We start from the raw sequence: 27,472 nt of genomic DNA on the forward strand, positions 1-27,472 counted from the left end.
GATACGTGGCATTTCCATGCCAAGAAAGAATGAAGACCTTCAAGGGATTTAGGTTTTTCCTATAGCTCTATGTTCAGAGACTCACCACTGGGCAGAACCACCATCCCAGCCAGGACAAAAACCAACAGCATGCAGATTGGGGTGGGCCACAGGGCCTCTTGGATGTGCAGGGCTGAGTCCACTGTCCTCAGCTACTGGGCATGTTGACCAGCACTGTACAACTCCCATGGGCTTTATAGCCTTCCAGGTGCTGCTTGTGTTTAGGGCCCAGGGTAGCCCCTATTGACAGTGTTAGCTTTTACAGTATGTGGAGTCAAAGTGCCTTGGAACTAAGGGCACTCAAGGATGAATCAAAGAGAATAGCACTATTACATCCCAGGAGTCAGTGACATGACCCCAGGATGTGGGGGTGAGATGTCTCTTTAGGCAGCATGCTGTGAGACCATGGGTCTTATCTTACATAGCCTGTCTTCCTTTTTTTTTTTTTAAAGACTTTATTTATTTATTTATTTAGTTCTCAGCAGACACAACATCTTCGTTTGTATGTGGTGCCGAGGATCGAACCCGGGCCGCACACTTGCCAGGCAAGCACGCTACCGCTTGAGCCACATCCCTAGCCCATAGCCTGTCTTCCTTGGTGCCCTGGGCTGCCTGGCCAGGCTGATAAAGCCAAAACTGGTCAGTTTTGTTTTTATTGCTTTCTCTTTATCCTCTCCCTCAGAATGATTCTGCAGGAAAAGGGGATTAGGGTCAGGAAAAGGTGTGGGTCAGGGCAGGCTAATCTCCTGAATAACAGTACAAAGTGCATTAAAGACAGATCCCAAAAGCATCAAGAAGGGCTGAGGGGTCTACCTTATGCAGGATTCTGGCACCCTGCAGGGGTAACAAATGCCTAGTCCCTCATTATATAAAACTATTCATTTCCTAGATTATTTTTTAAAAATCAAGCTCATCAAACCTGTGCTTCAACACCTTAGGGAAAAAGAAGCCCCACCTGTGATAAAGACTGGGCCTCCACAGCACCAGAAGCAGCCTTTCCCCCAGAATGAAGCCATTCCTATGGGGCTTCGCTGAGGAAGGGCACTCAGCATAGGGCCCAGAGGGGAATGTGCTTAGCAGGAGGAGGGAGGCTGGTCAGCTCACCCCACAACAGAAGTAGCTCCCTGCTGGACAGGAAGGGAGATGGATCTGGTAGTGCTCAACAGTCAGGGCCAGGGAACGGGCCCTTCCCAGCCCAGGCCCTTGATTTCACAGGAAGGGCTTGTCATGTTTCTGAGTGCTGGAGCAGACAACCAGGAAGTTGCCGTGTGGGGCTGCAGAGGGCAGGAGACAGGGCCTCCTGTGCCCCATCTCCTTGAAGGTCTTATCAGTCACGATGGGCAGATTGGTGGCCGAGCTGCCGGTCATCGTAGGTGCTATAGCGCTTGACATGGATGCGGCGCACACGATCCCGCAGTTCATAGGCTTCCTCATCTTCACTGGGGGAAGCCTGGCTGCGGCTCCGGCTTGTGGCCTCCAACAAGGAGTTGTCAGGGACGCGGGGGGTCTCATAGAGTAGGACATTAAGTGTCTCCTCATAGATTCGGGCCTCTGGAAATTCCACCTGGGGCGAGGTAGACAAGACTGATTCAGATTTTGTCTCAGGATGTACAGCTTGTCAGGGCTCTAGGCCCTGTGCTGCTTCATGAGGCCTCCTAACTGTCAGGAGACATGCTCTGTGGACATAACAGAAGACCATCCTGAACCTGTCCCACCCCAGTCCGAGACTGATGGACTAGTATGCACCCGTGGCCTAGATACCAACAGCTCCATCACTTACTAGCTGTGAGGCCTTGGTCTAAGCTTTCCAGGCTGCAGTTTCCATTTGTGTAAAGTGATGGTTAATATTTCCCTACCAGAGTTATTATCAACACAAGAAATATGTAAACTGCTTAGCAGAGAAGTTGACACAGTTTATCTGTCTGCCTATGTATATATCATCTGCTCTGATGAGCAGTCTTACTGCTTTTTATTTTTGCCTGACCCAACATACCCATCCCCAGGATCAGTATGGAGGAAAGAGAAGGTATGGCAGAATTCCAGCAAACTTGCCATGTCATGTTAAGCTCTGTGCCCTTATCTCTCAATGCAAAGAATGGCAGAAGCTTGTAGGTGTGGTGTGAGGGGTCAGAGAAGTTCATGGACAAAAGAACACGGGAAACTAAGCTTGGTGGCACATGTTTGTAATCCCAATGGCTCAGTGGGATAAGGCAGGAGGATTTCAAGTTCAAAGCCAGCTCAGCAACTTAGCAAGGCCCTAAGCAACTTAATCAGACTCTATCTGAAAATAAAAAATAAAAAGGGCTGGGGATGTGGCTTAGTGGTTAAATGCTTCTGGGTTCAATCCCTGCCCCCCCCCCCCCCCCTCCAAAGAAAGAACACAGGCAGGTAATAGGTGTTGTCATGGTTGCAACTCAGCCCCTCAAGTCTTCCCTCCATGGACATGGCTGAGAGCCCCACACTCACTGTCCCATGTCATGAGGAAGCAGGGCCACTTCCTATAAGCTGCTCTTTGACCCTGGCAAAACATCTAGCTGAAGGCACTTTAGCAACCTGGTGACCAAGAAGGTGCTATCTGGGCTTGAGCCCTTCGTACCTACATGACTTCCCCGGATGAACTGCTGTTCCGCCCTAGAAAAGCTCTGCCATCTCTGGGACTGACCCTTGTTATTTTCTGGGGAAGATACCTTCTGCTTGCATCCTGAGAAAAAGGGGTTAGCTGAGTTTGTGTAAACTATCACCTATCTAATGCCTCAGGCATGCCCAGCACTGTGGTGTTACTATAGAGGTTAAGTTGACTGACCAGGAACTCCTTACTAGCCAGGGCTAGAGATATCCTATCAGTGTTCTTGAAAACTGAAGTCGTATCCACTGTATCATGCTGATTTCTGAAGAACTGTCTCATTTTCAGATCTCTAGTAATCTCGCACTCTCATTCCTGTGTTTGCAAATGAGGAAATGGGCCCAAATGGTTAAATGGCTTATCCAAAAAATCAGCTGGTATGTGGTGGAACCAGAATTTAAATCCGAATTGGGCCAACTTCAAATACCTGGTCCTTCCCACTGCATCACACAGTTCCCTGTTGGCCAATGCCTCCTGTCCCTTAGCTACCAGAAGCAGATGGTTTCCATCCATTCCCGAATCCCTTGTTCTGGCTTTGTCCTAGCCAGCAGTATCACAGCATGTTTGGGAAAGAAAGCCAAACACAGAGCTTTGTGGGAAAGCCTCATCTGGGGGCAGCACTGCCCCAGCTGCTTGCTGTGTGTTCTGCCTTGTGCAGAGGAAGGCCCCATACCTTGGTCTGCTTCTTCTCTGTGGCATACACGATGGAGGTGCAGCACACCTCTGCCAGCTTACGACCCTGGCCATAGAAGGACCAGCAGCAGATCTCGTCACCGATGACATCCTTGATGAAGAGCACACGGCCATTGAAGCGCAAGGACAGCTTGTCAAACAGCTCTATGTTTTTCAGCAGGTGGTCATCGGAGTTGCTGAAAAACCCATGAGGGCCGGCAGGCCTGGGAATGAGGTTCTGGCACCAGAGGAGCTGTTAGGGTGAGCTGGGTCCTCCCCTCCCCTCCCTGCCTGCCATGCTGAAATGAAGACAAGTCAAGATGCCAGGGGGACAGGAAGACAGTCATGGGGCAACCTCTGGGTTTGGGGGCCTGTGAGGAAAAGGGATTGAGTTGGTTTTAAGTTATAGCAGAGACTAAGGAAAGGGGGGGGTCTCTTCTCCCTAAGCTCAAAGAGACAAAGTCCTGCTGCTACTCCAGCAGGGGGCGTTCCTTCCCTTGCTGTGGGGCTGGCAATGTGCCTGTCTACAGGGAAGCACAGGGAGAGTCTGGGACTCTGAGCCCGCAACCATCTGTGTATAATTAACTGTAGCCTGTTTCAAGGACCCTAGAGGCCACAGGGAAATTGTCCAGTGGGAAGCACAAAGGCTGCAGGAGGCTTAGGAGGACTCCCAGCCTGCTGGCTTCCTAGCAGCCCCCTGCCTGGTGAGACAATGTTGATGAAAACACTGGGCATGCTCTTGACATGATACATGTTAAGGGCGTGTTTCCTGTTCCCTCCTCTATATCCCAACAAGGTCCTGTGCCAAGTTCTAAGTATCTCTACCCTGATTTCCCTTCCCCTGGTGTAGCTCAGTGGTGGAGCACTTGCCTAGCATGCCCAAGACTCTGTGTTCCCCCAAACCCAGCACCTCAAGAAAAAAAAAGAAATAACCCCAGACCCATGTTATCCACTCCAGGAGAACAGGAGGCTGTCCCCGGGTCTGCTGCCCTGTGTCTGCTCTGGCTGGGCTCTTTCAGCTGCCTCTAAAGCCCTTCTCAAGTCCCCCGGCAGACATGCCCACCTACCTGGTGTAGGAATACTTGTTGTTGCTTCTATTGTACAGCAGCTTCACCACGGGCTGTGAGGGAGGAGAGAGTGAGGGCCAGGCTGGGGGCATGGCATTCCCTGGCCACAGCCCTCTGAGCTCCCGGTACCTTGGTGGAGGATTCGATGAGCCTGTCCTCCTCCCTCAGGGATGTGATGATGGGGATGTTGCACACAGGCTGGTAGGAGTCCTTCTTGTCCTGGGAGACAATGCACAGAACAGAGAGCCTTCATTGGGTTCTTCTGCTTGCCAGGCTTAGCTAGGTACCCCTGCAGCCCCTCTGCCATGGCTACCCTCTGCTTAGCAAGGAGGATCAGACAGAGATCATGAGGTCCCTGGCAAGAAATCCTGACAGCTTGCAAGCAGACCCCCATTTCCAGAAAACCTGGAGTCCACATACCTAAGCACATGGACTAGAAGCAGAGTCTCACTGCTGAGCTTGAAAACCTGGCTGCCAGGTTGCTGGGCCTGTACAGCATTTCACTGTTCTAAATGGGTTTGTTAATTAGTTACTAGGAATTAAACCCAGAGGCACTTTAACACTGAGCCACATCCACTTTTTTTTTTTTTTTTTTTTTTAAAGACAGGGTCTTGCTAAGTTGTTTAGGGCCTCACTAAATTCTCAGGATGGCTTTGAACTTGCAATCCTCCTGCCTCAGCCTCCCAAGTCACTGGAATTACAGGTGTGTACCACTGTGCCTGACTCCTAACTAGGTTTGGATTCGTTGACCTCATCTTCCATACAGAAAGCCTGGCACTGACCCTGTAAGTCTCTAGAGGAGTGGTAAATCCCACCTTCATTAGGTTACCCCCAAACTCTGCCCACTTACCTGCAGGGCAGTCTGGCACATGTTCACCAGGCCCTGAATGAGGTAATATTTTGCTTCAGCCATCAATTCTTTGATTTCTTGCCGGTTTTGAGGGAGGGTAATAGTGTCATCTCGGAGGTAATTCAAAATGGTGCCAAAGTGCTTTCCACATCGGTCTATGAGGATCCAGCCTAGGGATTCAGAATGGGCCCCACAGGATTACTGTTTGTCTCCTGGTAACCTCAGAAGCAGGCAAAGGCCACATGTTGAGCCAGGTGGCAGGTAGCAAGGAAAGGACCCACATGAGCACAGAGCCCAGGGCCTAGGACAAGAAAAGTGGGAATGGACACTCTAGCTCTCAGGCCCATGGCTGCTCTTTACCCTTCCTACCTGAACCCAAGGACTGGCACACACCATGGGACACAGAGGCCTGCCAGGCTCTGTGGAGGCTCACTGAAGTCTAAGCTCAGGAGCACTCAGGCCACCATGGCCACAAAGAACTCACCAGCCCCTTGCTCACTTTCTGCCTACAGCCCAGGCTGTACAGTAACAGCTCTTAAAAGAATCTAGTACTATTTAAATATTTTTAAAGTATGGATCTTCTCCCTGGAAAATGCATAAATACACAACATTCTATGTACCATTTCAGGGAATTCTGTGGTTCTCCTAAGAACTCCAGATGAAGAAGTCCTATTCCAAGTGAGAGAAAATGGGAATCTGGATTCTAATCTACCAGGTGTAAGACCTGCTCTGAAGTAGTTTCTCAGGACTCCCCCTTGCTTCCCTACCCACACAGACAGCCCTGATGCCTCACCTTCTTTGTCGGTCAGTACCTCCATGCGCCCACTGAACATGGCCTTGAGCATGGTGTCATGCCGGGTGAGTGCCCGCACCGTGGTGTAGTACAGGGAGCCGCCTACATTGAGCTGCACGTACTTGTTGCCCAGCCCTCCTCCCTTGAAGCCACTTAGCTTGGGCTTGGCACCTGAGGCTGGGCATAGACATGTGTCCCCCGACATCTCCCGCTGCAGGTAGATCACCACACGGCAGGAGGTAGGCTTGGAAGGCTCCGCCGTGGTGGAAGTGTTCACAAGGGAGTGTCCTGGGGAGGCCAGAGCCTCATACTCTCAGTGCTGTGAGCAGGAGATGGGAGAGAAGATGAAAGTCAGCAGAAGAGTCCTCCAATGAGGGAGGGCTAACAGAAGGAGCACTGACCATGCCATTCCCTCCTTGGTAAGCCAGGCATTCCCAGCGAGGCTCCATCCTTAGGCAATAGTGGGAAAGACTTTCCTGCTGTTCCTCATTGTACTGGAAGCCAGGTTGGGAGTAATCTCCCAGACCCCTATCCTGCTCACCTCACCAGCCTCTGATACTCAACTCAGCTCTGGGTGGTAAGACAAGCAAAGCCTTGGAACTAGACACAGAGGCTCTGAGGAAGAGATTGCTCTGGGGATCTACCAGTGAGTTTCCAGATTTTTCTTTATAAACTTCCTGTGATACCAGACTTTCAGCCCAACCTACTAGGAATCCAGCCAGTCCAGGAGTTTCCCAGGAGCCAAAGGGACAGGATGCACTTCCTTTCTCAAGATTCCAGAGCCAGGGTTTCCTTTAGCACTGGCAGGAGTAGCCTGTCTTCAGAAGAGGATGGAGTGGGCCAGTCTGGAGCAGCAAGCCATTGTTTTTAGCAAGGGTTACCTGGGCTCCCGCTGGGCTTCCTGGCCTTCCCCTTTCTTGGCACCAGACTTGACCCAAGTTCCTGAAATCGTTGCTATTTTCCAAGGCAGAACAACTACAGGATAGCTATTTTTGCTTCTTTTTCCTGAGAAGGAACCCAGTTTTATCTTTTCTTCTCTTTGCTCCAAAGAAGAATGAGGAGAAAGTATCAGAAAAGATCAGATGATAAATCTAAAAATTTTTGAGTAATGTGGGGATTAGAATACTAACTAGAGGGCTGGGGATATACCTCAGTTGGTAGAGTACTTGCCTTGCATGCACAAGGCCCTGGGTTTGATACCATTTACACACACACACACACACACACACACACACAAAGAATACTTACTGGAGCTGACAGAACCAAGGAGTAAGGAAAGCCAGGTCACCCTCATGATTTACATTCTCTTTCCCCCCTTTTTTTGTGATTTGTACTCTAACCCATCTGAATCCATGGATTCAATTAATAGTGGATTGAAAATACATGAAAATAATAATAGCACTTGTACCGACACATGTAGACTTTGTCCTTGTCATTAGTTCCTGATACAGTATAACAACAACTTACATGGCATTTACACTTGTTATGGATTGGATATGAGGTATCCCCCCAAAGTTCCTGTGTTAATGAGAAATGTTAAAGGTAAAATGATTAGATTGTGAGATCTGTAACAACAGGGTGTGGCTGGAGGAGGTGGATCACTGGGATTGTGCCCTGGAAGGGAACATTTGTCCCTGGCCCCTTCCCTATCCCTCTCTTTCTAACCTTGCTGTGAGCTGAGCAGCACTGGGCCCTTCCCCCATAATGTGCTCTCCTCTTGGGCCCAGAGCCATGGAGTTGGCCATCTTTAACTGAGACTTCCAAAACCTCGAGTCCCAATAAATTTTTCCTCCCCTAAGTTGTTTTTGTTGGATATTTTGGTTGTAGTGATGAAAAGCTGACTAAAACAATATTCTAAAAGTATGATAACCAATATAGAGGTTTAAAGTATACAGGAGGATGATCATCAATTATATGCAAGTAATATACCAGTTATATAAGGGGACTGGAGCATCCCTGGATTTCAGTGTCTGCAGAGGTCTTGAGGTGCAAGGGTATTATGTTTTGGCTATCTAAAGAATCAATATAACCCATTCACTGAAGAGAAAATACGATAGCTAGCATTCATTGAATATTTACTATGTACCAGATACTATTCTATATTAATATTTTCATATCTATTTTTAGCTCATTTAATCCATTCAGCAATATAAATATTGAGTGCTTACTATGTTAAACAGTAGGAAATTTTTGTTTTGGATATGAAGTGTCCCCTAAAGACTCATGTGTTAAAGGCTTGGTCCCCAGTGCAGCAACATTCGGAAGTGGGGATTTGGGGGGCTGATCAGATCATGACTTTCCACTTCAACAATCTATCACTCCATCAGGGATTCATATTGGATAGCATTATTGGGATGTGGTGGAAACTGTAGGCAGGGGGGCCAGTAAGAGGAAATAAGTCACTGGGGGTGTTCCTTGGAAGAGTCTCTCTCTTCCCCAGCCCCTACTTCCTGCTCTCACTCTCTCTCTGCTTCCATCTGCCATGGATGAGCAGCTTTTCTCTGCCACCTTCTTCCACCACATGTGCTGCCTCACCTCAGGTCCAAAGCAACGGAGCTCACCAATAATGGACTGAAACCTCTGAAACTCTAGAGTCTAAATAAATCTTTCCTCCTTGAAGTTGTTTTTCTCATATGTATATTTTGTTCCAGCAGTGGAAAGCTGACTCAGGCAGGAACTATGCAAATATATTGTCTTGCCTTCACAAAGGTCAAAGAACTGTTAGCAAGAATTTTTTTAAAAAAATGTTTTGAGTTAGCATTTACTGTGCTTCTGCTATGTGCCAGGCACTGGGAACAGAAAGCAAATACAGAAGAGTCATGTCCTCATGGAGCTTACATTTAAGCGGGAGAAGACAGATTATAAACACGAAAACAGACAACTTCAGGAGATGAGAATAAAACAGTGATAGGAGAGTGACCAAGGAAGGCACTAATTTAGATAGAGGCACCTGGCAAGATAACATTTCTGCTAAGGTCTGAGAAGAGCACTTTAGACAGTTGGATGAGTAAGTGCAAAGTTCCTGTTCGAATTGAGTTTTAGGAACAGAAATAAGGATATGGTAGCTGGTACACAGAAAACAGGGGAAGTTGATTCGATGAACGCCTGGGAAGGCACCTAAGGTAGTAAATAACAGTAAAGAGTTTGGATTTTATATTAATTACTGTCCTCTCTCCTTACATTCTTTCCTTATTTGGAGAATGGCAACTCTACTACTGAGCTACATCCCCATCCCTTTTTATTTCTGATTTTGAGACAGGGTCTCACTAAGTTGCTGAGATTACACGTGTGAGCCAGGGCAACTGGCTGCGCATCATCTCTCATAAATGCAACTAGAAGCATGGTACTGGTTTTCCCAAGTTCTGTTAACTGTTCTGCTTCCTGAAAAGTGCCATGCACATTTTAAGTATTCAATATATGTCAGCTTGTTAGACTGAAATTAACCCTGAAGAGATTTAGATAGGTATGTGGGAAGAATGTTCAGGGAAGGGCAAGAGTGGGTGCTGCGGGATGTAGTGAATTCCTTTGGTGGTTTGCCTCAGGGATGCGGTATGGATGAGATGAACCTTAGGATGCTGTCTAATAAGTAAGTAACACTAGAATGGCATTAAATCACTTTATCTTCCACCCTTTAAAAGGTTTTAGCCAGCCGGGAAAGCACGGTGTGGGAGGCTTGTAAACCCAACAGCTCAGGAGGCTGAGGCAGGAGGATCTCGAGTTCAAGCCAGCCTCAGCTAAACCAGGCGCTAAGCAACTCAGCGAGACTCTGTTTCTAAATAAAATACAAAACAGGGGTGGGGATGTCGCTCAGTGGTCAAGTGCCCCTGAGTTCAATCCCCAGCACACCTGCCCCCCCGCAAAAAAAAAAAAAAGAAAAATTAAAGGTTTTATTAAGTTCATGTATTTTGTGTCCAGTCCCAATATCCCCAGTATCCAAGAAAGCACACACACATGTACTTCTGCCAAATCAAAGGAACTCAATGGCTGAGCTTGCCAAGAGAGGAAGTCAAATCCAGAGCTAATCTATTCTTTTCCTACAAAGCAGTTGCTTTAAACCCCTGGATGACGTCATGCCAGATTCCACCCAGACCAATGGGTGCCAGGAATCCTGTGGCAGGTGACGCCCTAGAAAGTAATTCCGGTGAGATTGAAGTTTCCACTGAAAGCCTCAGTGCTCTTCCTTCCGGACTTGTTCGTGGATATTTGGGGATGCCTGGGGCTAGGGGCGGATCCGTGTCTCACTCAGCAAAGCTAAAGCGAACCCAAGCAGAACAAAGGACAAATCACCGCGGCGGTGGAAAAAGATGGGGTCCTAAAGGAAGAAGGCACACGCGGCGGACGGCGGGGGAGGGGAAGCCGAGCTTGGCAAGAGAGGGCGGATAAGGCAGAAATTCCAGGTGTGAAGTGGCAGCTTCACCCAGAAAGTCCAGGAAAAAATTAGCGACGCCCAGTCTTTCTTGTAGCTAGTGCAGGCTTTCCTCCAGCCCTCACCCTGCCTTTCTACACAAAAACTGAGACACCCACCCCCCCAGCGGAGAATTTGAACTCTCCATCTCCCCTAAGCCGTCCCAACCCTTTTTCCCCTGACCCGTCTGGGGGCCAGTCCTCCCCTTCCCTTCCCCTACCGCATCGGCAGGCCAAGCTCTCACCGTCCCCGGGGGCGCTTCTTCCTCTCAGCTGAATGGCAACCGACTCCTTGCCGCCCCTAGCTTGTAGCCGCCTGCCCAACAGCAATCCCGGGCTGTGAGCTCACATCCTGCTCCAGCAGACTCCTCCCGGTGCAGCGGCCCATCCCTGCCTATCTGGGAAACTGAGACTACAAGGCCCAGCCTGCACTGCCCCCCATCAGGGGCGGAGTCAGAATTCTGCGAGCTTTCCGTACACCCCGCCCTCGCCGTGAGAGCGCACCTACTTCCGGCGACCTCGCTGGCGCAAAGGCTTCTGGGTTGTGTAGGCAGTATTTCCCAGTAGGCTCTGTGGGATATGCGAGGCCAAGTGCTTCCGGTGTCAGGCAGTGACGCTATGGTAAACAGATCTTGTAGCCGTGGCAGCAGCCGAGGGGAGCGAGTTACGTACGGAGTGCTGTTAGCTGGAGGAAGAAGCTGCCTGCCAACGTCACCCTCGGCCGCAGAGCGCCGGCAGGTAAGAGGTGATTTTGGGTTGGGGTACGCAGGCGGACCAGGGGCTAAAGGAATCTGACAGGCCCCCGCCTTAAGAAAAGGCAGACCCGGGCGGAAAGGAACGTGGGAATTCCGCCAGACTCTTAGGGAGCGGTTTCACACCCAGGTGACGCCTGAAGCGTGGCCGGTTGATCGCCGCCGGGAACTGAGGCTCGGAAACCGCGCGGGGTTTACATAGAGAAGACCGCTAGTTCCTTCGCCCCGGCCTTTTCTGACTTTCTGTCCAGTGCCTCTTCCACAGCCCATTGGTGGAGCCCGTAGGTAGTGCCTAGCGTGCACCTGGGAGAGCCCGGACGCGGGGACAGCGTATCACCGCCCTCATCCTTAGGGAGCTCAGTCCCAGGTCTCTTATGTTCCTCAGATACTCAGACACGTGTGTGGTGTGAATTGTGAAAGAATACGATAGCCCTCCGTGAAGCTTCTCTCTGTCCCTTATTCCATCTTACCCAACTCTTTAAATTATCCCCTCCAATCATACATTGGTTCAAGCGAGATTTATGGGAATCATGCCTGACTTTTTCACTCCCTTTATTCATTTCCTTACTCTCTTATCAGTTCAGCTTAGAAAACATCTCAACTCAGAACACTTTTCTTCAGCTGCAAGCTTTGGTTTTTGCAGTAGCCTTCTATCTATTTCCACAGACATTCATTCCACAAACATTAACTGAGTGCCAATTATGTGCAGGCACCATGCTAGGTGCTAGGGTGACAGTGAGGAATCAGGTAAGCATGGCCCTGCTCTTTTGTTTCCTCCAGTCCAGTCTCCAGACTGAGTCAGAGTGATCTTCCTAAATGAAAATGTCACTTTGCTGAGAATCCACCAGGTGCCAAGCTCATTACTGCAGCTTTTGGAGCCCTTCATGATCCAACACTGGTTTCCTCGTGTGGCTTCATCTTGATCCATTCTCTCTCTTGCTCACTGTTTTGATCACACTAGTCTTTAAGTTCTTGGAACATGTCAGATTTTTTGTAGCCTCAGGATGTTCTCATATGCTTTTTCTTCTGCTTAGATTGCCTCCCTCTTGCCTTCATCTCACAAACTTTTTGACTTTAGGTCTCAGTTTAAACATCACTTTTTTAGAAAGCTTTTGTTGACATCCCTCTGCTCCACGCTATGTCCTGCTGCATCTTCACGTAGCACCATGTGCTTTTCCTCACACTGTTATCATAATTTGTGATTAGTGCACTCTCTGTCCAGAGACATTTTCAACAGCTCTTTATCCCCAGAGCAGGACTTAGGAGTTTCTGGATAAATGCACTGTCTCAGGTAAGGTAGTGAAAGTTGAAGTAAGTGTTTGCTCTATCAAGTTATGTGGATCTTTCTGGAGCATCTGGTCTGATTGATTACCTGGTAACTGTTAAGTACTTCGACTAGATGTGTAAAGAGAACAAGCAGGAAGACAGATTTAAGGAAGCTTTGAATGATTAAAACATTTAAAAAGAAAGAATCAACTCACTTTAGTTGATTCCAGTGCGGCCAAAGGCCAGAGTCATATATAGACAGCCCAAAGACATGTATTAGTTAGCTCACACAGTGCTGTGGCAACAGTAGGACTTAATTCTTTTTTATTTCTTTATTTTTTGGTGCTGGGGATTGTCTTGCACATGCTGGGCATGCACTTTGCTCCTGAGAGGCATCTCCAGCCCAAGGGACTTCTTTCCAAACATTGCTCTTCCTGTGGCACACCTGTTTCTGATAGCCACTCTCCAACTTCATCCCATTCAGAAACAAACTTCTCTAACAAAGCTGAAAGGGAAACAGGTGTGGCAGGGGGAGATGGGTGCAGAGAAAAGGGGTGGTGCAGGGACAGGTGATGATAGTCTTTGGAACACCTGGGTTTTGGAATGGGCCTAGAGCCAATGGCTAGAACTGATTAGCGTTTCCTCCTTTTCTTTGTTTCTTTCTTTTTCTTTTTTTTTTGTGTGTGATGTTGACAATGGAACCTAGGGCCCCACATCTGCTAGACAGGTGCTCTACCACTGGGCTAGTCTCCCATCACTTCCCTTTTTGAACAGAGCATGCATGTTTCACTTATTTTTAGTATTAAAAAAAATTGATTTTTGAGCCAGAATGAGGGTGAGTTTCCAGTTTCCTTCTCGGAACTGAGGCATCCTTTCAGTGACCTGTGTCCATGCTGCCTTCTCTGCTTGGAATGCCTTTCCCTGGCCACCTTACTTGGTATGTTCTTGCTGATACTTCATTCTTTTTTGTGTTTTCTGCTGGAAAGAGACTGACCCAACTTTGGTTCCCATTTCGGGCATCGGTATAGTGACTTGCATCATACATTTTGGGTAATATTCTTACTCATAGCTTATTTTTTTTAACCCTTTTAATTTACCCAGATTTTAAAAATTTGCTTTTGATGTTATTCCACAAACAACACAAAACATGTATTTGAAAAGCCTTTTTTGGTACATAAATGGGGAAATATAAATATGTTTATGGCTCATAACAGTCCCGATGTCACTCAAGTTAACTGCTCTGTTCTCTTCTTGTTCTGCAGTGATATTTTGGTAAAGCACTTAACAGCATAATTTTTCAGTTTACCTGTCTATCTTCCTCCAGCTGAACTATGTGCTCCTCCAGGGCGGGCACCATGTTGCATTCAGCTCTGTACCCCCAGCATCTAGCAGTCTTGGCATGTAGTAGGCACTCAAGAAATGTGTGTTGAATGAACGATGCCTGTGACAAGCAACTGGACTTTATTCTTTCCTGACCCTTGCTCCTATGGCACACCTCTTCTGCCACTGTCACCCCTTCAGAACAGAACTTCTCTAGGGAACCTGGAAGGGAAACAGGTGAGGCTGAGAGGTGGAGGCAGTGGGATTGGGGATTCTTTGGAACATCAGGGGTTTTGGCATTAGTATCTGGGGGCAGGAGTGGACTTGGGCAGGCAGCAGGTATTTCCTTAGTGGCTGAGAAGTGATTGGGTACTGGGCCTGGTTTCTCTGTAGCTATGGCCAAGGACATCCTGGGTGAAGCAGGGCTGCACTTTGACGAGCTGAACAAGTTGCGGGTGTTGGACCCCGAGGTAACCCAGCAGACCATAGAGCTCAAGGAAGAGTGCAAGGAGTTTGTGGACAGTGAGTATCACTTGGGGAGACACAGTACTATTCATCTTTGAGCAGCACCCCACTGTAGGATTTGTACCCCACTCTTTCTCCTGGCTGCAATAATGGTCCTGGCTTTGAATCTCCATGTACCTGCTGTCATATTATTATTATTTTAAAAAAATAATTTTTTTTTAAAATTTTCATCTGGTGCCAAGGATTGAACCCAGTGGCTCACACATGCTAGACAAGTGCTCTATCACTGAGCTCCAGCCCCCTGCTGTCTTCTTATACTTGTCATGTCATCCTGTATTGAGCACATTGGGAGAGGAGGGTGTTTTCTGACATGCCATCTGTGATTTTTTTTTTTTTTTTCTCACAAAAACCTTAATCTTCATGGGGCAGAACCAGGGCTTTGAGGTGGGAAATGGGAATTATGCATTATTTGATTTCTTGATAGAAAGTGTTCTCAGTGGTAGGCGCTCCATTATTTGGAGTGAGAGGTGCTAACTGAAGTCTCCAGAGGCAGCTCAACAGACTTAATGAAGTTATGTTTGAGCTAGAGATTTTAGAATCTCCTGTCCCAGCAGCCAAGCAAGCCCAGTGCTGATGAAGAGAGCCAGATCTAGCTGGAGCAAGGGATTTCTGAGCCTCTGGACCTCCCTGTGCTGTGAAGAGAGTTTAGCTGGTGAAAGTTGCTTGGGTTTTATTGCCAGTCTGTGGTTGCTGTGTGCATGCTATTGTCTCACCTCTTTTTTCCCCCCCTAGTAAAATGGGGTTCCAGCATACCAAGGATGTTGAAAAAAGTGAGTGGGAGATTAAGTACTTAAAAGCTGTGAGCTCTTTAGTTGGCTCTGGTTATTGGTGGGAAGGTCCCACCCCACCATTGACTGAAATCTAGGGTATATGTGGCTAGTCCAGAGGTAGCACTGGTGTTCTGAAACAGTCTTTTTGTGAATTGTGCTTTGTGCTTCTTGTCACTCCTGGGAAATTGGGTCCTCCAGGTGGACCCTTTGTAGCCTGAAGTAGCAGCAGGTGGCTGGCCTGGTGGTAACTCAAGGTCTAGGTATTCCCTGGTCCAACTCTGAGCCCCTGGCCACCTTTCTCTAGGTTCAGACCAAGGGTGGGAGACTTGCACCAGCAGGCACCAAACTGTTTTGACATAGATTAGAAGGGGTATTCAGCTCTGCCCTCACTGCTTCAGGGGAGTGCTGAGAGAGAGTGATGATGCTGAGAAAATAAGATATTTTTTGTTCTTTCTCCAAAAGAAATTGGCCAGTTTCAGAAAATAGTTGGTGGTTTAATTGAGCTTGTTGACCAACTTGCAAAAGAAGCAGAAAATGAAAAAATGAAGGTAAGCTCAGCATGCTTCTGGCCTGGCCCAGGGCGCTGATTCTCTACTCCCTTAATCTGTGCTCTTCATTTTTGGGGGAGAATGAGTGGGTTCTTTTAATCATAATAAGATTCTTTAAAAATTGTTTATTCTTCTTATGCATGACAGTAGAATGTATTTTGACATATCATGTTACATGGTGTATAACTTCCCATTCTTGTGGTTGTACACGATGTGGAGTTAAACTGATTGTGTATTCATATATGAACATAGGAAAGTTATGTCCAGTTCATTCTTTCTTATTGCCACCTCCCCTCCCTTCCCTTCATTTCCCTTTGTCTAATCTAGTGAACTCCACCCCCCACTCTTAATTAGTATCCACACATCAGAGAGAACATTTGGTCTTTGGTTTTTTGGGTTTGGCTTATTTCACTTAGCATGATAGTCTCCAGTTCCATCCATTTACTGTTAAATGCCATAATTTCATTCTTATGGCTGAGTAATATTCCATTGTGTATATGTACCACATTTTCTATATCCATTCATCTGTTGAAGGGCACCTAGGTTGGTTCCATAGCTTAGCTATTATGAATTGAGCTGCTACAAACCTTGATGTGGCCATATCACTAGAGAATGCTGATTTTAAGTCCTTTTGGGTATATGCCAAGGAATGGGATAACAGAGCCAAATGGTGGTCCCATTCCAAGTCAAAACAAGATTTTTGAAACAATTTAGGGTCCAGTTAACCTTCTGAGCTTATGTGTCAGGATACTTTTATTACTTTGATCTTCACATCAGCTCTGAGTTTTTTTTTTTATTTTTTTTTGTAGTTGTAGATGGACAGAATGCTTTTTTATTTTTATGTGGTGCTGAGGCTCAAACCCAGTGCCTCATGCATGCTAGGCGAGCGTTCTACCACTGAGCTCCAGCCCCAGCCCCAGGTTTTATCTTATATACATGGAAAAATGAAGACTTACATGGTTCAGATAACTTAAAGGGCATGAGGCTGAAGGGCACCACCAGCCAGCCAGCCAGCCATTCAGTACCTGCAGGCAGGGCTCTGGGAAGAGCTCTGGACTTGCCTCCTAGCTATAGGCCAGTTCTCCCCAGGCACTCTGATTGGTAGGTTAATCATCTTTCTGGCTTATCCCCAAGCCCTGGTGTGCCATTTTCTTTTCCCCTCTGGGCACTGAAATAACTCCTGATGGCCCACCCCTATTTTGAGGACTTCCTGCTATAGATTTTTAATGAAGCCACGAACTTTGGTGATTCTGTTTCTTAGGCCATTGGTGCTCGGAACTTGCTCAAATCCATAGCAAAGCAGAGAGAAGCCCAACAGCAGCAACTTCAAGCACTGATAGCAGAAAAGAAAATGCAGCTAGAAAGGTAAGAAACCATGATGTGAAGCAGGTTCTTCACATCAGCACTTAGATACTATTTTCCTTCTTGATCATCTTTATCATCATTACCCAGGAATAGCATTGCACTAGTCAACCCGATTTGAAGAATTTTTAAAAATTACATTTGTCTGGGGATGTGGCTCAAGTGGTAGCGCGCTCGCCTTGCATGCCTGTGGCCCGGGTTCGATCCTCAGCACCACATACAAAGATGTTGTGTCCGCCGAAAACTAAAAAAAAATAAATATTAAAATTTAAAAAAATTACATTTGATGGGAAGAAAACAGAACATTGGTTTTATAACAAACATCCTTGACCAGGTTTGAGTATGAAAATTCAGATAGCAAGGGGCCAGTTGGCTGGCTCCCAGAGGTAACTTTGTTAGGGGTGGAGTTTGTTTTTTTGGTAGTTGTAGATGGATAGCATGCCTTTTAAAGTATTTACTTAGTTGTAGATGAACACACAGTATCTTTATTTATTTTCATGTGGTGCTGAGGATCGAACCCAGTGCCTCACACATGTGAGGCAAGCGCTTTACCACTGAGCTAAAGCCTCAGCCCTACCTTTTATTTTTTAAATAGCTTTATTTTATTCATTTTTATGTGGTACTGAGGATTGAACCCAGTGCCTTACATGTGCTAGGCAAGCACTCTACCACTGAGCCACAACCCTGCCCTTATTTATTTTTATCTGGTATTAAGGATCAAACCCAGGGCCTCACACATGTGAAGCAAGTGCTCCCCATGAGCCACAACCCAGCCCTGGAGATTTCCTTTGGGTAGGATTTTGCCTGTTTGTTTTTTCTTTCTTGCCCTAACTTCATTCTGAACTCAACATTTCTTAGAATCATTTAAACCACTGTAGTCTTCTCTAGAAGACTTTAAGTCTATGGTTTATTTAATCTTTTTCAGGGCTTCTAATAATTTTGTTTTTCAGGTATCGGGTTGAATATGAAGCTTTGTGTAAAGTAGAAGCAGAACAAAATGAATTTATTGACCAATTTATTTTTCAGAAATGAACTGAAAATTTCATTTTATACCAGGAAGGCAAAAAAGCCCCCAAACCAAAAAACCTCTGTACCATTCCAGTGACTTGACTAATGACCTACGTCATGACAATGTGCAAGGAACACAGCCCTCTGAAGGCAGTAATGCAGTCCAGGGGTAGGACTGGAATGAGTGAGTGAACAGCTACTGCCAGTGGCCATGCTGGGCAGGTTCTCACCTCTTACATTCTTAGTAGGAATGAAGCAGTCTGTAAACTTTGATCCTCTTTTTTGTAATCTTACAAAGCTTTGGAAAGAAAAAGCAATAAACTATTGTTTTCAAATGGCTTAGTTGCCTTTTTCCCCCTTGTAGTTTGCAGTGTGCTTCACCCATTGTGAGAGAATCCTGGATGCTCAATTCCCAGTCCACAAAACTCATCAGGCAGTAGTCATCAGCTGCCTTTATTTGGACCAGTCTCACCTGAGTCGGTACCAACAGTCAGACCAGTAGGACTTGTGAACAAAAAAGACAAAAACAGAGCTGACCAGGACTTGTTTTTCGTTTTCCCTCTTTAATGTTGGCCTCAAGTAGATTTAGAGAACCCTGATGGAATGCTGAGCATTAATGTGAAGAGATCTGACATGCACACGTTGGGCTTGTCACACCCAACTATCCCCAGCCCTAAACAGGGTGGGAATGACCAGTCTGTATCAGGAAGGATGAAGCTGTTCATTAGGGAGCACACCTCCAGAACAGTCCTTAGATGCCAGACTTCAGAATGAAGGGAACTGTCCCAGGTGGTCTTTAAAAATATACATGTCTAAGATTTGGAAATAAGATGAACAAGGTGACTTAAAATCTCTTGGGATGACCTGTTTAAGAAACAAACACTTTCCAGTCTAACCTGTTTGATTGACAAGTCATGCTGAGGCTGAACCTTAGGAAAACTCAGTTTAAACCTCTTCTACATAATATTTTCCCTTTTTTCTCCCAGGGGTAGAGGTAGGGCCAAGAAAACATGGTTTTTAATGAATATTAAAGAGGCATAATTTCTAATTTGAATGGTCTGAAACCACTCCACTATTTTTGGATTGGTGATTGATAGGCTACAGTGAATCATGAGTCAAAGGTTCAGTCATGTGTATATGCTGTGGGTCAGATGCCTCATGAATGAGTCAAGGAGGCCATGTCTTGAGGGAGCTTACTCAGTTTCTGGTCTGGTCCTGCAATGGAACTTGGGCACATGATAAGGTATTTGGCACGACTTTTCAACGACAGCCTACGCTCCTTTGCCCCCCACCCCACTTTGCCTCCCACCCCTGCTGATGAATCTGTTCATCCCTTGGAAGATAAAGGTTTGACGTGGCTCTTGCCACCATCTTGCTCTTAAGTACTGCTGTTCATGTTTCAAATGCTACTGAAGACATGGGTTCAGAGTAGTTTTTCTTGTATTGGGTCAAAAGGGGCAATTGCCCTGTGAATGTCTCTTCCTGGGTCAGTGATTGTTTCCCTCATTTTTTCTTTCTTTTCTCCTCGCGGTAGGGGTTCTTCAACATGAACAACAGAAGTATGAAGGGAACGATAAAGTAGGGGGCATAGATGGCCATGAGGGTTATTCGATCATGGAAACTCTCAGGACCTACTCCTTTGAAACCACTGGCTTTGGAGAAATCCCCAAATAGAAATGTGGAGAGAATTGGAATTAATGTTGTCAGGGTGTGAACTGAGTAGATGATTGCAGGCATACGGATCCACTTGCAATTTCCTGAAGCAAAGAAAGAGAAAAGGATGGTTAGATCTGTGTATGGCTTCTGGGACGTCTGAGATGTTCTTTGCCCTGTCTCTGATGGCCTGTTCCCTTTCTGTGCTTTTCTCCAGGTAGAAACTCAGAAAAAAATGGAAAACTGGATGTTACACTATCCAACACATAAACTTAGTTGAGAGCTAGGACCCTAGCTCACTGACTTGCCAGAGAAATCAAGGGTGAGGGTCAGAATATAACTCAGCAGAACTCTAGGATAGTAAAACTCCCATTACCAGTTTAGTCTAAAATGCAAGGGGAGGTACATCCCTGTCCCAGCACCCGCCTGTGAAGTCATCATATATAGGCAAGAGGCCTGCAGTTGGATCCCGTGCCTCTGGTAAACTCCAGTAGGCACTTTCAGCTGTAAGAGCTTAGTTACTAAGGACAGAAGTATGGCTTCTTATTTATAAAGGCATTAATTATATAAGAACATGTAAGAATAATTTTTAAATGAGAAGTTAAGCCTTTTATGAATTCACTTGATGCTACGACTGCTTGTAGGTCAGTATGATACTATTCAAAGGAGGGCAGTAAAGCCAGTGGTTGAGAGATTCGATGGTGGGGTCAGGGGATGACAAGTTCAATCTTTAAGTGTAATAGGAGAGATTTCCAGATAACTGAGGTAGCCATGTGCCTCAGTTGACCAGATAGGGTCTGAGCCACATTGATGTCCCTTTACCAGTTTATCCTGATTGCTTCCACCAGATCCTATGGGGCCCTTGTGCCAACTTCAGGGACTATGCCCCTCTATCTTGGAGATACTTTCTCAAAAAATTTCTGGGGCTTGCTTTCTGAGAAAAAAGGAGATTTTTTCCCATCATTTACCAACCTTTGAAGAAGGCATATGTTGCAGCGGGAAAGAAGGGCAGCTGAAACAAAAGCTCACAAAACACAAAGGACTGGAACCACACTGGGGTGCTCTGTATCAGAGGGTCTTTGAACTCTTCAGCATACCAAGCCAGCAGGTTTCTGAGCTGAAAACAAGATGATAATCATGAGAAATTACAGCACCTGGCTTGATCAGGTTCAGCATCTTCAGGTCATTTAGGGATAACTGGTAGTCTTTTACTGTCCAGTCCTTTTGGCGGCAGGTGGCATACCAGCTGGTTTCTGTATCATAGTCTAGATTAAAAACTCACTAGCTCTAACTCAAATGTTACTCTCTCTGTGAAGTTTTTCCTCAACTCTTTCAGTCCCTTCTTTATGCTACCCAGAATTTGAGAACTCCATAACAACACAAGTTCAGATTATGTTGCCCACTGTCAAGAGCAACAGACAGCTGACACACAGTAGGTTCTCAGGATGTTTGCTAAAGGAAAATGACATTTCTGCTGACATCCTTTTTTGTAAGGAAACAAGAAATGTGAAAATCATCCTGACATTTTCCCTTTCACAATAACTGTATACCCAACTCCAAAGGCCAGATTCCCTCCATGCCGAAATAAGTTGAATTTTCTTTCTTTCTTTTCTTTTCTTTTTTTGGTGGAGGAAGGTGGTTGTGAGAGGGGAGAGGATAAATGTAACCTATGTGGAGATGTAAATTCGGATACTTTAATATCACAAGTAAGTTCCTCATTGTTTTTTTAACTTTAGCCCCCCTCCCCCCCCCCTTTTTTTTTTTTGAGAAGACCAGTAGGATATTTGTAGATGAATGAACTGCCCCAAACCATATAGCTGCTAGGTTGTCAAGGCTTGACTTAGTGGTCTCAGCTCTAGTTTGGGCCCCACCCTTGTAAATACCCTTATAAACAAATAAGGGGAAGCAGATCCATGCTGAAGTGGCCATAGGCAGAGGAAGGAAGCAGTAGAGTTTGAGATGCCCACTGTGTTTTACAGGAGTCTAAAGCCTAGAGGCTTGGGTTTACTACCAAGGTCTATCACAGTTAGCTTCCAGGAGGTGGCACTGTCCCAACACATGTTTCAAAGCCAGTGTTTTGATATTATGAATGAAGGCAACTCCATCAACCGGGCACTGTCTGCAATCCCAGCAACTTGGAAGACCAAGGCAGGAGGACTGCAAATTTGAGACCAGCCTCAGCAACTCAGCAAGACCCTGACTCAAAATAAAAACGGCTGAGATGTAGCCGGGTGGTTCAATCCCTAGAACCTCTCCTGCCCCCCACCTCCCAAAATATAAAGCAACTCCGAGGTTAAGAATTTTATCTTACATTAGAAAATTCAAGGACCTTTCTCCTGTTAATGTTTAATCATAAGATAAAGGTTCACTATCATAAGATAAACATCCAGAAACAAATATTCTGTTGGCACAATATGAATTTCAGAAAGGTTCTGTTGACCAGTCTATTCACCAATGATCTCTAGTCTGTTCTTAATGTGAACAAATTCATGGCAAGGTAGTGCCCTATGCCACCTCCTAAGCACTTTCAGGATAGTAATGTGGTAGGAAAACTCAAAAGGAATAAGTTTTTGCTCTTCTTCAGGGCTCTGTTTCCTTATCTGTAAAATGAGCAAGTTGAACTAAGTGATTTAAAAATAAATCTAAAAACAAAAAAATCATAAAAGTATTAGGGAAAACTATGTACTTTAAAATATTTACTGCATTATGTACAACTATGATGCACTAGTAAAAAACGTGGGAAAAAAAGCAAAAAAAAAAAATTTACTGCAACGGCATGTGATGACACATGCATGTAATCCTAGTGACTTGGGAAGCTAAAGCAGGAGGATTGCAAGTTTGAATCTCGGCAACTTAGCAAGGTCCTGTCCAAATAGAAGCAACAAGAAAATAAAACCCCAACAACCACCAACCAAAACAACAAAAAATACACAACCTAAGGCTCAATCCCCAGTATTACAAAAACAAAACAAAGATTTAGCACAGAACTTGAAAGGCATTCTGGTCCATTTGAACTTTATCTTCGATTCACCTATTTCATAAATCAAGGTAGGCTTGTTAGGGCACTGGGCTGCAGGGTGAGATTAGCAAAATTTAAAAATCTAGTCACTTGGTGCTGGGGTTGTGGCTCAGCAGTAGAGCGCTTGCTTAGCACATGTGAGGCCTTGGGTTCGATCCTCAGCACCACCTAAAAATAAATAGAATAAAGGTATTGTGTCCAACTACAACTAAAAAATAAATATTAAAAAAAATCTAGTCACTTCACTCTCCTAATAATTAGGTACCACTGCCCACAGGCACAAACCAACCACCTGATGCTGTAACATGAGCTGAACAAAGGGTAGGCAGAAGAAAAGACCCAGGCCCCAGGCAGAGTGGCATGGAGCATGGGAGCCAGAGGCAGAGCTCTTGGCTGAGTCCTGGCTCTGGACAAGACCCTTAAGTGCACTCCTTATTTCCCCATTGATAAAATAGGGCCAATCTTACTGTGGCAACACATGTCATCTTTAGAACAATTGCTAGCACCTAAAATTATTTGGATGTAATTAATATATATCTGGGGATATTCAAGTTAATTCTAATAAAAATCTTGGCATGGCATTTTCCAAGTGCGGTGGCGCATGCCTGTAATCTCAGAGGCTTGGGAGGCTGAGACAGGAGGTTCGTGAGTTCAAAGCCAGCCTCGGCAACCGCAAGGTGCTAAGCAACTCAGCGAGACCCTGTCTCTAAAGAAAATACAAAATAGGGCTGGGTGTGGCTCAGTGGCTGAGTGTCCTTGAGTTTGATCCCTGGTAACCCCTCCCCCCCCAAAAAAAAATCTTGGCATGCAACTAACTGGTCATTAATAATTACATATTACTTAAGATCCCTCTCCCCAAAAGAATGTGATAAAATTGTTTCCATTTGGGCTGGGGCTGGGGCTGGGGCTCAGCAGTGGAGCGCTCACCTAGCATGTGCAAAGCGCTGGGTTCCATCCTCAGCACCATATAAAAATAAATAAATAAAATAAAGGTATTGTGTCCAACTACAACTAAAGAAAATATTTTAAAAAATTGTTTCCATTTATAGCTGACTTACATTTGTCTCAAGTCATCACTGATACCCATGAAAATTCACCGGACTGGGCTGTAGATCAGCAGTAGTATTCTTGTCTAGTAGGTGTGATGCCCTGGGTTTCAGCCCTAGCACCACAAGATTCATGGGGCCGGCACAGCCAAAGTTTGCTGTGAAATCTTGTATTTCTCTAATTCCAAACATGGACAGACACCTACCTGTATTTGTTTATTTTAACAGAAACATTTTATCTAGCTGCAAAGGATACTACAAAATGCTTTCCATGTATTAACCAATACTAAATTCTTCTGTTTCATAATAAAGAAGGAGTTTTTCCAAGTGATTTGATTGAAACCAACAAGAAATAATTACATAATTTCTAGCCAGATCCTATCTGCATTGGTTATTATCCTTTTCAAATCTTTTTATTTTTGATGCTGGGTATCAAGCTCAGGACCTTGTACATGCGAGGCGCTGTTTACTTGGTTTTTAGTTTACCACTGAGCTAAACTCCCAGATCTAAAGCGGAGTATATTCTGCCCAACCAAATCACACGTTTAAATGGGGTCTTCATGATGCTGGGCATATTTTAGTAGTATTTTGTAAGTGGTGAGCAAGGATGGGGAATGGCAGAAAGGATAAACCACAGGCTCCTAAGTCAGGAATGGCTACGTGGAGTAACATGTCAATTCCCAAGTATTTAAGGGACCTATTATATTAAGAGATTATAAATAGGCAGCCGGCCTGAATTGTGGCCACACAGGTTTCAAAAACTATAGATAAGGCAATACAAGTAACCTCATTAAAAGTAAGGCAGAGGTAGATTTGACCAAATAAAAGAAAGTGGCAATGGGGTGACCTGAAGAAGAGATTAATGTGGTGTGGCCACAAAATGAGGAACACCATTCTCCCATAGAACCTCGGGAAGGAAGCAGCGCTAATGACATCCTTTAAGATTCATTTTGAACTTCTAACCTCCAGAACTGTGAAAGAATAAATCTGAAAGGAACCAATTTGTGATTATTTGTTCAAGTAGCAGTAGGAAATTACTACAACGTATGCATATGTTGGGATCAAATTCAGGATCTCATGTGTACTAGGTGAGTGCTGTACCATCAAGCTCCATCCCTAAACTTACAACTTAAGTATGTTTGAGCTTATAATTTAAACTCCTATTTAAAAGTAGAGGCTACAGGTCCCTGACTCACCCACTTGGCTAGTTTCGAAGAATGGAGTAACCAGAGTGTGGCACAATGCTCTTGCTACATACCGGCCTGCGTTTTTCCCATGGAAATGAGGTCAGAAGTCTTCCCAGTTATGCTTAGTTCTAAAAGCGAGCAAAAAGGAGACTTATGGGAGTTGGTATACTTTTGAGTTCTAACCTTTTTGGAAGGGTTTGACCCCGGAAAAGTTGACTCTTCTAGGAAACACAGGGCACATGCAATTTTGTGTACACTACTGCAAGCTCATGGAGTTCAGATTAAGAATGCTTTCCAGGGAATGGAGTTGTGGCTCAGTGGTAGAGCGCTTGCCTAGCATGTGTGAGATACTGGGTCCGACCCTTAGTACCACATAAAAATAAAAATAAAATTAAAAAAAAAAAACTGCTTTACAAACTGGGCATGGCAGCACACACCTATAATCCCAGCAACTGAGGAGACTGAGGCAGGATCATCACAAGTGGAGGCCAGCCTCAGTAATAATTTAGTGAGCCTATCTCAAAAGAAAGGACTGGGCATGTAGCTCTTAGGTAAAGCATGCCTGAATTCAAACCCTAAATCTCCAGTACCAAAGACAACTAGTTGATCTGCAGAAAAAAAGCAGTTCAGGACAAAGTGAGGCAAAAATTTTTAGGTGGGGAATGGTGGCACATGACTGTTATCCCAGTGACTCTGGAGGCAGGAGGATCTGAAGTCTAAAGTCTTAGGCAAGCCTGGACAACTCGTACTCTGCCTCAAAAAAAAAAAAAAAAAAAAAAAAAAGCAGGGATAGGTGGGTGGAGAGAGGAGGACTGGGACTTTGTAGCTCAGAGGTAAATGCTCCTGGAAAGGAAAGGAAAAATCAAGTCTTTGGATAGTGAAGTCAGTCTTGCCCAGTTCTATCAAAAGTTTGGAGAAACACAGAATTGAGGGCAGGAATTTCGCAGAAGGAGGTTACATGGCCAAGATAAAGGAAAAACAAAACAAAAACTCAGATAAGAAAACAACAACAACAAAAAAACCCAAGTGTAGCTCTGAATACTTTAAAAGCAAAAAAGGTTCTCCAATAGCCAGGAAAGGGGGGGAAGGGGAAGGTGGGTGGAGGGGGGCGGGGCAAGGATGTGACATTTCACTCAGGTGATCATTCTTACTCAAACCCAAGTATAATGGCAGTGTGAAAAGGTGTTGGTAATTTATTTACCTTTTTTTTTTTTTTTTTTGTATTTGGGACTTAACTCAGGGGCACTTGACCACTGAGCCTCTTCCCCAACTCTATTTTGTATTTTGTTTAGAGACAGGGTTTCACTGAGTTGCTTAGCGCCTCGCCATTGCTGAGGCTGGCTTTGAACTCATGATCCTCCTGCTTCAGCCTCCCGAACTGCTGAGATGACAGGCGTGCGCCAAAGCCCTGGTAATTTATTTATTCTTGAGCTTGGGTTTTTTTTTTTTGTATTGGAAATTGAATCCAAGGGCGCTTTACCATTGAGCTACATTCCTCGCCCCTTTCTATTTTCTCTTTTGAGGCAGGGTCGCTGAGTCGCTTAGAGCCTCGCTAAATTACAGAGGCTGGTTTTGAATTCCCGATCCTCCTGACTCAGCCTCCGGAGCTGCTGAGATTACAGGCGAGCGCCACCGCGCTCGGAAAGAAAACCACAACTTTGAATCCAACATGTGATGAGAGTGGTTCATTCAAACTACTTCCCTCAAACACTGACAACTGACCACAGGTGAAACTGTGCAGCATTACACATACTCAGGGTACAAACAAAACGTTTGTACCTTGCAATGTGGGAGAAGGGACTGGGGCAGATGAACAAAAAACCAGGAAGACGCAGAATCGAAGTTAGGTAAGAAGTGCGCCGGACACTGGCAGGTCCCAAGGAAGGCGGGAGGGAGAAACGTGCCAGAGGAGGTTATTTTTTGGTTTTGGGGTGTGTGTGTGTGCCGGGGATTGAACTCAGGGACCCTCGACTGAGCCACCTTCCCAGCCCTATTTTGCATTTTATTTAGAGACAGGGTCTCCCTGAGTTGCTTAGCGCCTCGCCATTGCTGAGGCTGGCTTTGAACTCGCGATCCTCCAGCCTCAGCCTCCCGAGCCTCTGGGATTACAGGCGTGCGCCACCGCGCCCAGCCAGAAGAGGTTCTATGGGACGCCAGGGGACACCCACAGCGCACCGAGGGGTCTCGAACTCGAGGGGCCAGCGGGCGGGGAACCACGCGACGCTCCTCACCTTGACCGAGTATAATTGTCGCGGCAGCACCACCTGCAGGTCCAAAAACAGGGTGATGGGGATGTGGGAGAGAAAGTAGAAGCCCAGCAGAAAGTCAAGGCTGCGCTTGACGATCATAGTCCCCTGACTGTGGACGGGCCGGGGGCCGAGGTTCTCTGGGTCCGGACCGGCAGACCTGGGAAGAAGGCCCGCGCCGTGCAGCGGCGGAGGGATCCCGGGCCGCAGCGGTAGCTCCGCCCCCTTGAAGGGCATGCCGACTGCTCTCATTGGCTGATGGAGAAGCAGGAGAGGCGCGCCTACAGGAAGCGGGACTCTCTGCGGTGTGCTATTGGCTTCT

At 45.9% G+C, this 27,472-nt stretch overlaps 3 protein-coding genes across 7 annotated transcripts; 1 reads left to right on the forward strand and 2 right to left on the reverse strand.

The window, feature by feature from the left end:
- Positions 1–474: 474 nt before the first annotated feature.
- On the reverse strand, positions 475–10,871 carry Tnfaip1 (TNF alpha induced protein 1). Of its 2 annotated transcripts, none has more exons than XM_026388785.2 (7): positions 10,694–10,871; positions 6,045–6,363; positions 5,252–5,421; positions 4,531–4,620; positions 4,402–4,454; positions 3,336–3,531; positions 475–1,603 (listed from the first exon to the last, which is right to left on the reverse strand). In XM_026388785.2, the coding sequence occupies exons 2-7, from the start codon at positions 6,247–6,249 to the stop codon at positions 1,367–1,369; spliced, it is 951 nt and encodes a 316-aa protein (XP_026244570.2). In that variant the 5' UTR covers positions 6,250–6,363; positions 10,694–10,871; the 3' UTR covers positions 475–1,366. The 2 variants fall into 2 exon arrangements, with proteins under 2 accessions (XP_026244570.2, XP_026244571.2); XM_026388786.2 differs by having other exon boundaries at positions 10,670–10,871.
- A 214-nt stretch (positions 10,872–11,085) lies between these two features.
- Positions 11,086–18,201, forward strand: Ift20 (intraflagellar transport 20). 4 transcript variants are annotated; one of them, XM_026389003.2, is made up of 6 exons: positions 11,086–11,186; positions 13,791–14,023; positions 14,180–14,308; positions 15,544–15,629; positions 16,891–16,994; positions 17,942–18,201. In XM_026389003.2, the coding sequence occupies exons 3-6, from the start codon at positions 14,182–14,184 to the stop codon at positions 18,021–18,023; spliced, it is 399 nt and encodes a 132-aa protein (XP_026244788.1). In that variant the 5' UTR covers positions 11,086–11,186; positions 13,791–14,023; positions 14,180–14,181; the 3' UTR covers positions 18,024–18,201. The 4 variants fall into 4 exon arrangements, with proteins under 4 accessions (XP_026244788.1, XP_026244791.1, XP_026244789.1 ...); XM_026389006.2 differs by having other exon boundaries at positions 18,018–18,201; XM_026389004.2 differs by having other exon boundaries at positions 13,988–14,023.
- Positions 18,202–18,987: 786 nt separating this feature from the next.
- On the reverse strand, positions 18,988–27,338 carry Tmem97 (transmembrane protein 97). The gene is made up of 3 exons (XM_026389002.2): positions 27,136–27,338; positions 20,625–20,769; positions 18,988–19,756 (listed from the first exon to the last, which is right to left on the reverse strand). The coding sequence occupies exons 1-3, from the start codon at positions 27,250–27,252 to the stop codon at positions 19,503–19,505; spliced, it is 516 nt and encodes a 171-aa protein (XP_026244787.2). The 5' UTR covers positions 27,253–27,338; the 3' UTR covers positions 18,988–19,502.
- Positions 27,339–27,472: the final 134 nt, after the last annotated feature.

This window comes from Urocitellus parryii, chromosome 7, assembly GCF_045843805.1.
Source record: "Urocitellus parryii isolate mUroPar1 chromosome 7, mUroPar1.hap1, whole genome shotgun sequence".
Taxonomy (NCBI): domain Eukaryota; kingdom Metazoa; phylum Chordata; class Mammalia; order Rodentia; family Sciuridae; genus Urocitellus; species Urocitellus parryii.